Raw genomic sequence first — 11419 nt, 5'->3', positions numbered from 1 at the left:
CCCCCCCTGTTGTCAATGGTACATTAGAAAGTGTGACAGTTTCCGTTTGCAACCCCTGTGCTGGTTGGTGGTGTTCCCTAAGGGTGAGTGCCCACAACTTGGAGAAGAATCGCAACAAACAGCTGGAAGCATAGCGCCAGGCCTGGCAACAAGGTGCAATTCAAGCATCACAACTAGGCAAATGGCTCCATCATGGCCAGTGTGCGGAACTTTAGTGTTAGTCTTTAAGATGCCACCAGACTCCTTGTTGTTTTTGTAGATACAGACTAACACGGCTACCCCCTGATACTTGACATAGTGTGCGGAACGTTGTTCTTCCCAAATTGGGCTCCAGAGTCACGCGAAGACCCACTAGTATGAAATATGATTGTCTGCGTTGGCCTAGAAGTCGAGGTGACGAGCATCACGCTGCTTCCGGAGCACCAGGCCATGCCTCCTGTCCTTCAGCTCTTTCTCCATTAGCCCCTGGGCTCACTCAGCCACTTTCCTCATGGCAGTTCAGCAAGCCCCTGTTACATGTGCTCCGCTCAGAGCTGCGCCACACAGGAGCACCAATAGCTTGGCCAGCACATGTGCCCCCAAAGAACAGCCAGAGTAGTAGGGTCTGAGCCCTAGAGGATTCAACCCCTGAGCTCCGAATGCAGGGACTTCTCATCCGGATTTATTTTCATCCCGTGAAAACAAATTATTCTCATGAGGACAAGGGGCTGGTGGCCCAGAGTGCTGGAATCCAGAGCAGATTGGTCACTGGTGAGATGAGTTTGGGGAGCTCAGCCTGCTCCCTTGTAGTCCTTTGTCCATATAAAAAAAAAAAAAAAAAAACCCAACAAACTGTTTGGCACAATTGCAAGATGCTTCCTCGCCCAGACCTGAAACAAAAGGCCAGGAGTGGGATATCAGGGACTGCTGCAGATTAGAATTGATGGCCATCAGTACAGCTAGGAGAGGGGGGCAGGACTGGGATATATCGCAGGGGGTGCAGTGGTAAGGATTGAGGTGCATCAGCAAAGCTGGGGAAACACAGTGGGGTGGGGAGGAACTTGCCCAGCACCCACCTGCAGGTTAGTCCCCATGCTGGATTCCAGCCCATTTCACTCTCCTGTTTTCATAACCACTCAGATCCCCACTAATAACAATACTGTTTATTTTAATTAAAGAAAATAAACGAAACAATAAGAGTTTGGGCGAGTCCCTTGGAATGGCTGCTGCCTGGAGAAGCCAAGTCTGAGTCACCAGCTGGAAGCCAAAAACCATCTCTTAGGAGAGGTGTCCTGTTTTTGGATTAAAAGTCGAGGGACGGGGGGCTGAGGGCCGCACCTCCACCCTGCACATACTTTCAATTATTCTAGCATTTGCTCCCTCTCCTGGTCTGCCCCCTTGACGTCGGCATCCAACTCACCCCCCCTCAGATGGCTCCTTGAAACACCCAGCTTCCAGCAAGCCTTTCAGAACTGACCTCTGCAAGATACTGGCACCTGTTCATTCCAGCACACCAGGAATTAAAGGCCCTATACACCGAGGGCCTGATTCTCCCTGCCTTGCATCTTATGAGAGTCGGTAAGTAGATCTTATCTATCCAAGGTACTTATGTGACCCTCGCTCACTGTAGTATCTGAGCACCTCCCAACACCCCGTGATGTAGGGCATCCCCATTTAGAGATGCAGAACTGAGGCAGAAAGATTAAAGCCCAGATCCTGATTTCAGTGGAAGTCAAGAGTCTAAATACCTTTGAAGATCTGGGCCTCAGTGACTTTCCTAAGACCCCCACCAGAAATCTGTGCCAGTGCAGGGTGTTGAACTCAGGCCTCCCAAGTCCCAGACTAGGGCTCTAACCCCGTTCCCTCCTATTCCATTATTACACGGTGCTCAGGATTAGCTAACGCTGTCTTTGCCCACGAACAGAACTGTGCCCCACGTATGGCTCAAACTGACAGGAACCGACTGGGTTTTAACAGCAGGCTGAAAGCGTTGGGAAGGGAAAAGCCTCCCTCTAGTGTCTGCAGTGTGGGAGTGATGCTGCATCCAGCCAATGCAGGCCAGAGAGAGGGGTTTGTCGGGGGGGAGCCAGGCGCCTCGGGATTGCAGGGAATGCTGGCCCAAGTCTGGACAGCAGCATGGGGAGCTTCAGGGACTGGGGTCGAACAGTCCCAGCAGATCCTTAATATGCCCTTTTGCACCATGCAGTGTGTCGTGGGTCCCTGTGGGGTGTGTGGAGTGTTCAGGGCTGCTAGGAGAGGCACACAAGCAAACAGTGTTCCTGGTACCTGCCCCGGAGAGACCCAGGGACCCATCCCCTTTGTGGGAGTGAGCGTTTGGGTCTTGGAACGTTGGACAGCTACCCCCAGAGCTGCTAGCCTGCGTCCCTCGACTCTGGCTTCCTCCTGCTCCGCTCCGCTCCTGCTGCTCTCAGCTAGGTCGCTAAACCTCCCTCCTGGCCCTGTTCCATCCTCCTCCTCACTGACCTCTGCTGTTCAGACCCTCCCTGCTGAAAATGTGCCCCTCCCTTGACTTTCATGGCTCCATCCTCTCCTGCTAATTCCTTTGGCATCTCATCCGGTGTGTCCCCCTCCTCCCCTCTTCAGGGAGCGTCCCCACAAGGCTCCGGCCTTGGCCCTCTCCTTTGCTCATGCGATGGCTTTTTTATGAACAATCTCCACTCACGCAGCTTCAGCTCCCGTCTTTAACTCACAGATCCACCTCCCCTCCCGACCTGCCAACCTCCTGCTCCCCCTAACCCCACATCTTGGCCAGTGGGTCTCTTTTGGATATCGTCTTATGGATGGACTTGTCATCAATCGGTGCTGGGTTCCCTTCAAACATCCCGCCCCCTGCCCATCTCTGTCATTCAACACGTCACCCTCCTCCCTGTCCCTTGCCCACCCTACCCTGCACACTAACAGTATGGGCCTTCTGTTCTCACAATAGACTGGGGTATGTGTCCAGACCACACGTGTGTTATCACTTCCTGCAACCCGCACCAGCCTTCTGCAGGTTGCATTTGCTCCATTCCTAGGAATTATCTGCAGGAGGAACTGGGATTTGCAGGACTCCTTTTTCTAAAGCTAACGGGAGAGATGCTGGGGTGCTCTGCAGCTGATAGCAGTGTCTTTATGAACCCAGGAGGGTATGTTCCTTTCCACGCCTCCACTGGGGACTGGCTATACAGCCCTAGCCTGGTTAGTGCACTACACGGCACACAGAACCAGGAAGGGTGCAAAGTAACACAAGGATGTCTAGTGTATCAATGGGAAACTACAAGAACCCAGATGGTGCAAACAGTAGCATTGTCTGAGTCAGAAATTAGCCAGCCCCCACCGTGGTGCTGTGCTGCAGAAGTGCCATCTTTCAGAGATGCCATGAAACTGAGCTCCCAAACCCTTATGGTCATTAAAGATCCCAGAACACTTTTTTCAAGAACAGGATGTGTTAACCCTAGTGTCCTGGCCAGAATCTCCAGTCACATCCTGCCTCCCTAAATTCCCCCTGCGGTTGCAATTGGATACTGGGGTTTTTACTTCCTCTCCTAAACTGTTGTGCCATTTTACTGTGAGCTGTTAAACAGCTGCCACTTTCCACCCCAGAAGCAGCTGCACTTCACTGTTAGGTGAGGTCATTCTTGTAAGGCTTTCCTTTACAGAACCCTGAGAGCCTGCTGGAGCACAGATGCTAGAGGTATGTTATGTATTTCCCCCCCCCCACACACACACACAACTAGCAGCTGTTTTATAGCCCATGAACTGCAGTACACGCAGAATGTAACATATGTATTATATTAAGATTTTTTTTTAATGGATACAGCTACAAGCACATAGCATCAGCTAAGAAAACAGGTCTCTGGAGAGGCCGGGAAGGCGGGTGAATCACGTCTTCTTCAGCACTGGGCAGGTGGCAACGGCTTGACATTTCTCTAACAGCAGCGTGTGTGTGTGTTTGCGGATTGAAGATGCCCAGTTGTTTTCCTAGGGAGGCAAATATGTGGCTATTTGTCCAGGCCTCCCAGCCAAGCTGGAATCGTGCTGAGCTCGCTTTGCAACAACTGTTGTGCTTTCACAGAGCTGTCCTTGGGCAGGGAGAGGGGGAGAATCTGACAACACCCAGCTGGGGCTTTCTTCTCCAGTGCCAGCTTTTGTGCAGAGGCGAGAACGAGCTGGCGTCTTCTGGGAAAGGAACAGGCCCTGTGGCACTTCCAGAGAGCTGGGCCATTGGGGCGAGGGGGGATCCACAATCCGCCCCAGCAGCCTTGCAAAAAGGGTTGACAGGTGGCTCTAGCTATCTGACTATCTGTTAGTCTTAAAGGTGCCACAGGACTCTCTGTTGCTTTTTACAGATCCAGACTAACACGGCTACCCCTCTGATACTCTAGCTAACTCAGTTTCTAATAGTGTGAATGGCACCAAAGCACATTAGAATCAGGTTAAAAAGCAAACCAGAAGCAGGCCCCTAGGCTCTAGCATGATCTTACTTACACCAGTGGAAAATCAGGAGTCATGCCCCTGGAGTTATGCTACTGCAAAACCAGTGTGAATGAGAGCAGAAGGGGTTAGATCTCTCTTATCTAATGTACTGCTTGGCTCCAAGCTGGACCAACCCATTAGAGGAAGGGGGAAACAGTGAACATTGCCCGCTTCAGAGGAGCATTCTGTCTGCAGCCGTGCCCTGCAAGTGATCCCAGCTATTGGGAATTACAGTCAAGCTTTAGCCAGGTGCCACTGGACTTGCGAGCGTCACTCCAGATCCATCTACCACAGCTGGAAATCCTGAGGCAACTGCCCAGCTCTTCATCGCTTCGCCTTTCCCGGTAGGGAGGGCAAGGGGATGCCAACGAGCTGCTGGGAATTACGGGCTGCAGCCAAGCTGAGCTGGAGAGCAGGGGTGTCGGGGATGCAGCCGCAAGAGCGAACATAGGCCGTGGCTAGTGACACTCCCCCCCCGCCGACGTATTGAGTGGGATGGTGCTACAGAGACCATGGCATTGGGCCATTCACACCCCGAGTGCACTGAGATACGCTGTGCCCCAGGGGATGCCAATAGCACAGCTGCTATGGACCACCTTGGCAGAGGTGTGAAAGCACAAGAGGCAGGGCATGGCCCATCCCTCGCACCTCAACCAGGTTAAGGCTTCTGCTGCTCTTGCACTGATGCCCATTACAACCAACGCTGTTGTGACGGCAGGATCCTTGGAGCAGGCAGTTGTGTGCGTCCCCCATAGGGGGCAGCACTGAGCCCTCTCTCAGTCCCACACCCCCACGGCGAGCTCTTTCTTCGATGCTCCCCCATTCTATTCAGGTGGCGCTATGGTCCACCAGCCCATAGTGCGTGAGCACCTCCCAGCAGAGCATGGAATGACGTGACTAGCATCCGGCACAGGTGTATATGTTTCGAAGGCCAGTGGAAGAAGCGGAAGGTGGGTTGGCCTGGGGATGGTCCTTAGTTTCTGCGGGAGTTTGTTCCACCGTCTGGGGTTGGCTCCCAAGACGGCTCTGGCTCCGGCGTGGACAAGCTTTACCCTTTGGACTGGCAGGTCCGCTGGGCCTGCGGCGCGGAGCCGGGGGCTGCGGTCCTTGTCCCAGAACTTTAGACAGAGACCTTGCCCCGCTGTTCTGTGGGAAGGCAGCGTAAGAGCGGAGGGCAGGTTTGAGGTGCTCGTCAGTGAGCCGGGGGATGTGCATTGCTCTGCAGTTCCTTGTGGAGGTGGGGGCAATGGGGGTTGTCCATGGGGCCCGCTCACTGCCAGCTCGAGCAGCCCTCCGGCAGGCTCTGTAGAACCTCCTCCAGGTTCTGCTTGTCGGCTCTGATCTCCTGAAGGTCGCTCTCGAATGCCTGGATCTTCTGCCGCTGCTGCTCTGCCTCCCGCTGCAGATGGCTCAGTTTCCTCTCCAGGGTTCCGGGCCTGGCCAGGCGCAGCCACAGGCGGTCCAACTGGAGGCGGCTGGTGCTCAGCACAGTGTCTGTGTGCGTGTCCTGCTCCAAGTTGCCTGGGTGAGATGAAGAGGGGAGAACAGTGAGGGAGGAGGCAGAGAGCCCCAGCAGCCCTGTGTGGAGCCAGGCCGAAGGGGCTTTAGACAGATGCTGGGCTCACGCCTCGGGTGAGAATGAATTAAAAGGGTATAAAGGGAGTTGGAAGCTCCCAGGTACTGCAAAGAACGAAGGGGGGCGGTTAACGGAAACATGGCTCCCTACAGCACTGGGAACAGCCTTGTGGTACCTGGGCGCCATCCTCACCCTGCATTGCCTTGCTCTGACCCTGGGCAAGTGATTTCACATTCCCTTCCCGCACCTGTGGCATGGGGATAGTGATCGCCCCCCGCCCCGGCAAAGCACTTGGAGATCTATGGCTTGGACGTGGAATGTCCTCAGCGCTGGGGAAACCTGGCCGTGAAATTGACTCACCACAGCGAGCAAAGCCAACCAGGCTAGTTTCACTGCTCAGACTAAGCTAAATGCTGAAAAAGACACTAACAACATCCAGAGGGAGAAGTCTGTTTACTCTTGGGCTCCGGCTGAGATCACAGCCTCACTGTGCTAGGCACTGTACGTGCACGCACCGGGAGAGGACGTCCTTGTCCCAATGAGCTTAGAGCCTACAGAGGCAAGACAGGCGAAGGGTGGGAGGGGAAACAGAGCCCCCAAGCGTGGCAGTGGCTTGGCCAAGTTTGGCTGTTGAAACCCCTTTGGGTTCAGTAAGCTCTGGTGTTTTCAGTGACAGAGTTTTGTCTCCCCTCTTCCCCTCCGCCCCAGATCTCTGTAACGTAAATTAAAAACATCAAATAAAAAGATATAAAACATCCCGTTTCCTTGTGTGCCCCAAACTCCTGGCTTGGTAGGAAGCCTGACTCATTGCTGGCTGCCCTCCCCAACACTCCACCCAGGCCATAGCTGACCCCACAGTTACAGTCTGTTCTCACCACCGAGGAGCCAACTGGGGGGGAAACCCAAGCAAAACCAGCAGCTAGGTCCAGAGGCCAGGACAAAAGGCAGCTCTGGATGTGGATTGTGCATCAGCCAGTCCCGTTCTTTTAGCGACTCAGGAGGCCAATGACAACCTTGGGAGAGAAGTGCTCTCCTTGGCTGCATCAGCAGCAACTCTCAAGAAAGTGCAGGCTTAAAAAAGAAAAGTATAGCACTGCCCTTTACTGGCGAAAACTGGAATTGCACACGGTGCGGCATGCTGAGAGCAGGTGGAGATAGATTCTCCTTTCGCTCAAGTGGTTGGGGCTGTGGTTTTGGAGCAAGAAGCTGTGGGTTTGATCCCTGCTGTGGTTATCGAGGTCCTAGTGACCACGATGTATAGCAGAGACTCAGCTGTGGCATCCTAGGTGGCTACAGATCTGTTGTAATAAACATAGGGCCAAGATCCCAACTTGAATTGCAGCATCTAAGTAAACAGAGGTGCCTAAACTGGATTTGGCTCACAGAGAGGAGCTATCGCCGAGGGATTCCAGTAGGCCAAGCTTCGCAGCAGCATTGCCCTCTGAGGTCCCACTAGGGCATTTATCCCTCAGGAGATTTCTTCAAGATCAGGATGGTGGAAGCTTTCACGGCACTCACAGGTTCCAGGCAGCACATGCTGCTGGGGTGGAGCGGTCCCAATGACTGTACAACAGGGTCGACATACCGCTGGGTGGATCAGAGGGCTTCAGTGCCCAGGAAGGGGATGTGCCACCAGCACACCGGGGTGGGTTCTTACCTAGGCTGCTGAGCAGGTTATTCAGGGTCTCAATGTCCATCTCCAGGGAGCTCTGGGCTTCTCTGAGGCTCTTCTTAGCTTCACTCATCCCTGTCCTCACCTTCCAACACAGACACGGAGGTGCATTAGCCACACCCAAGATCACAAACCATATGGAGGATTCTTGCTGCCAGTGCCAACAGATCAACCCCATGTGGGCGACCCCATGGATGGCATCCCAGCCTGCGTGTGGGGGATTCTCCAGAGTATGCCACATGTGCCTTGCATGCCATGGTGCCCTGGGGTTTCTTGGACAGAGCCTCAGTCCAAACAAATTGCTGAGATTTCCAGCTTTGCGCCTGCCCTCAGAATCAATGCTGTGGGAGCAGGGGGGCAGGTCACGAGAGGAAAGGGGGACTCTTACCCACAGTCCTATGGGACACAGCTCACCTGGTGAGACGCCTCTAGCTCTTCCCCGAGCTCCTCGGACACGTGCTCCTGCCTTGAGATTTCTGCCAGGGTTACGTTGACGCGCTTGGCGAGCTCACTGGCACGCTTGCGTTCCCGCTTCCCTTCCCTCAGCGCAGCCTGGGACCTCTGCACGGCGTGGGCAGCACATGGTTATAAAGGGGAAGGATCGGTAGGAGTTGGCTTTTGCATAGCTCCTCTCCCGTCCCATGCCCTCCTTGTGCTGAGACAGGACGTCCTCTTAGAGAGGCTATCGACAGTAGCCCAGACCCCACCATCGAACAACAAGAGCCCCCGGGTCACTCACCTGGTGGCGTAAGCGAAGGCTCCGTAAGGGGGATGCTGAGCTCGGTGAGCGCATGCACCAGCCCTGCCCTCCTGACACAGGAACTCAAGTTGGACTTGAGAGGCAAGTTAGCCGGAGCATGAGACATGCTGCAAAGCCAGCCCAGCATGACTGACAATCCCTGCTCGAGAGAGGGCCTTGGATCTAAAAGGCAAGGGCTGCTGCATGCCAGGAGGCGGGGCTGTGTGGGGATCAGGGGGGCTGCAGGTTAGAATCAAGGCTGAGTGGCAGAAGGGGTTCTGAACTGCTCTTGGGAAAGACAGAGGGTGCTGCCAGTCAGGATGGGGGTGCATTGGCAGAGCTGGGAGGGGGGATCCTGTGCCAGGGCAGCAGGGGGGGTGCAGGGCGGGATGGGGGGGGGCGGGCAGGGAGGGGGGGGGGGATCCTGTACCAGGGCAGCAGGGGGCGCTGCCGGTCAGGATGGGGCGCATTGGCAGAGCTATGCTGGGGAAGCCCGTGCAGCATCTCTCCGCATTAAGCCTGACTCCAGCTCCCCCTTCACTTGCCATGTGCCAGTCTCCCGGCAAGCCCTGCTTAGGCTTGTACTGCCCCCCTCTCTATGCATCACCCCCTCGATTGAGCACCAGCCTTGCAGACCTTGGAGCTCTCCCTGGCGACTCCCTCTGCTTCTCTGACCGTCTTCTTGGCTGCGGTGGAGACAGACACAGTGTTTCCCAGCATCCTCTCTGCCTGTCTGATTTTCTTCTGGGCATCCACGATCACTCTGTCCCGGACGATGGCCAGCTTCCTGCTCACGGCGGCCTGCCCCTTCTGATGCACAAACACCCTCTTCCCCCCTGCAGACAAAGGCAGCGTTCAAGAGAACGGGCCCCTCCACCCCAGCTTGCACTGGTGTAGCCTCCTGGACATCAAGGGAGTTAATCCTGATCTACGCCGGGGCCAACAAGAGGAGAATCAGGCTCAACAGAACCAGAGCGAGAACCCCAGCAACCTCCAGGCATTAGAATCGCCCTGGAAACAGGTGGAGACAAAACCAACCTTCCCCTCCCAGCATCAAAGCAGGAGGGAAATAAATCCATCCTCAAACCGTAATGGGGAGCCAGCCGAGCTGGAGGGCTGGTAATGGCCTCTGCACCTCATCGCCTCTAGGTCACTGGTTCAAAGGCTGCCAGACGTCACACGTCGGTCTATCCCATGACGCCCCGAGAAAGGAGGTAGAGGAGCCTCCGTTCAGTGGATGGGAGCCCATTGCATCACCGTCGGCAGCCTCAGCACAGAGAGCAGGAACGGAATGGGCTGGGCACGGCCCCACTCCATGTAGGGAGAAGGGCGGCGTGGGGAAGTTGGCGCTGGTGCTGCTCAGGTGGTACCTGTTCTAGCAGCCTCCGAGAGGTTTTAACCCCCACGGCTTGACAGACGCCGCCCCGTCCAGCCCCGTCTGCTGCAGTACAGTGTGGGGAGGGACGCCCCGCCAGCGCGTCAGTGTTTGACTGATCGGAAACGAGAGCGGAGCCACATGCACCCCACCCCCCCGGTCAGGTCCCATTCTCGGTGCTGGGAGTCCCCGTCGCTGCGGAGAGCAGATCAGAGAACTCCCTGCTGGCAGTGCAGAAAAGGTCCCGCTGTCCTTGCTCCATCTGCATTAGCCTCGGACTCCGGCAGGGGCTCTGAACTCCATGGGGCTGAGCAGGGTGGAGGCCCCGTGTGTCCCCCTGCAAGGCAGGGTTGGCACTTCCCACCCCCTGGCTCTGCTGGGATAAGCGGGGGGAGCTGAGCTCTGGTGAGATGCTTTGGGCAGCGATTGTTACCTTCCAAGCTGGACAGCAGGGACTTTGCTTCAGAGACCACGGCCTTTCCGTGCGAAACTGACGAGGCTGCCAGAGTCCGGGCAGCATCAACCCCCTTCCGCAGCTGCCGGGGAAGGAGAGGCAGGAGTGAGATCGAGGGGCGTGAGGGCATCTCACCGGGGGAGCCTTCCTGCTGATCTGACCATGCTATTCAGAGACTGCTTGGGTGGGTTATCTATAGGTAGGAGAGCAGGGGGGCAAGATGTGCTCTGGGCTGACTCCAGGGGACCTAGGCACTGCCCTCTGCATCTGAGAGCCCTACAGGGCCCAGGGCCCAGAACTATGCCCGGCTTTAAATGTTCCGGCTCCAATTCTGCCCTGGCCTGCCTGGGTGAACCCCCAGTGAAGGGTTTTTTGGTGGTGGTGGGGGGTGTCTCTGCCCTCCCTGCCCCTGTTCCTCGCCCCTGAGTGGGCTCAGCAGGGCAAGCCCGGGTGCCAGGGAGGTCGGCTCATCCAGTTCTCTGTGGCCAAAAGGGCTGCAGCAGGAGGCAGGGCCTAGAGAGGGTAGGGTGTGTGGGAGAGGAAGGGATGAGGGAAACTCCGGGCTCCTGCTGGGATGCAGAGGCCTCTGTCCCTGGAAAGGAGGGAGACTCTCACTCTCCTCATTCCTGTCTGTGTTGGTGGGTGCAGATGGATGCAGATGAATTATCACCCCGCAGCCTAAATCAGTGGCAGGCTCCGAGTTTGCCAGGAAAGTGGCTCCCCGGTTTCAGCCCACGGCCACCTTTCCCTGAGACACTCGCCTGCTGAAACTGCTGAGCCCTCTGCAGCTCCGGGCGCGGCTCGGCCATCAGAGATTCCCGCGCATCCAGGACCAGGCGCTCTTTCGCCTCCACCCCCTGCTCCAGCTCCATCAGCTCCCGAGTCAGGGCTCCGGTCTGCACCACTAGGGAGCGCTGTGGGATCAGGCACCAAAACAGCTTGGTCAGAAAGCGGATGCTATGGGGAGGGGGCATCTCCCATTGCTCCAAGCCCCCGGCATCAGAGAGGGAGGGAATGAGCTCAGAGGAAGGATCTCTAGTGGTCAGAGCACAGGACAGTGAGTCAGGAGACCTGGGCTCTGTTCCTGGCTTAAAGTGGGGATAATATTCAGCCGCCCCAAAAGGCCCCTAGAGGCAGGGGAGCTCTGA

General features: G+C 56.1%; 1 protein-coding gene across 1 annotated transcript in view; it reads right to left on the bottom strand.

The window, feature by feature from the left end:
* Positions 1–5725: 5725 nt before the first annotated feature.
* The window catches only part of LAMC3 (laminin subunit gamma 3), a 44920-nt gene continuing 39226 nt past the window's right edge, over positions 5726–11419 (bottom strand). Inside the window, exons 23-28 of the mRNA XM_024192909.2 lie at positions 11033–11185; positions 10251–10353; positions 9079–9278; positions 8118–8264; positions 7689–7788; positions 5726–5976 (exon numbers count right to left, since the gene is read on the bottom strand). Of these exons, the coding sequence (XP_024048677.2) occupies positions 5726–5976; positions 7689–7788; positions 8118–8264; positions 9079–9278; positions 10251–10353; positions 11033–11185 (954 nt within the window). The remainder of the gene's footprint in view (positions 5977–7688; positions 7789–8117; positions 8265–9078; positions 9279–10250; positions 10354–11032; positions 11186–11419) is intronic.

The sequence above is a fragment of the Terrapene carolina genome, unplaced genomic scaffold (genome assembly GCF_002925995.2).
Source record: "Terrapene carolina triunguis isolate 2854851 unplaced genomic scaffold, T_m_triunguis-2.0 Scaffold238, whole genome shotgun sequence".
Lineage (NCBI taxonomy): Eukaryota > Metazoa > Chordata > Testudines > Emydidae > Terrapene > Terrapene triunguis.
The sequence above is the reverse complement of the archived record's forward strand: the minus strand, read 5'-3'. Positions and strand labels throughout refer to the sequence as shown.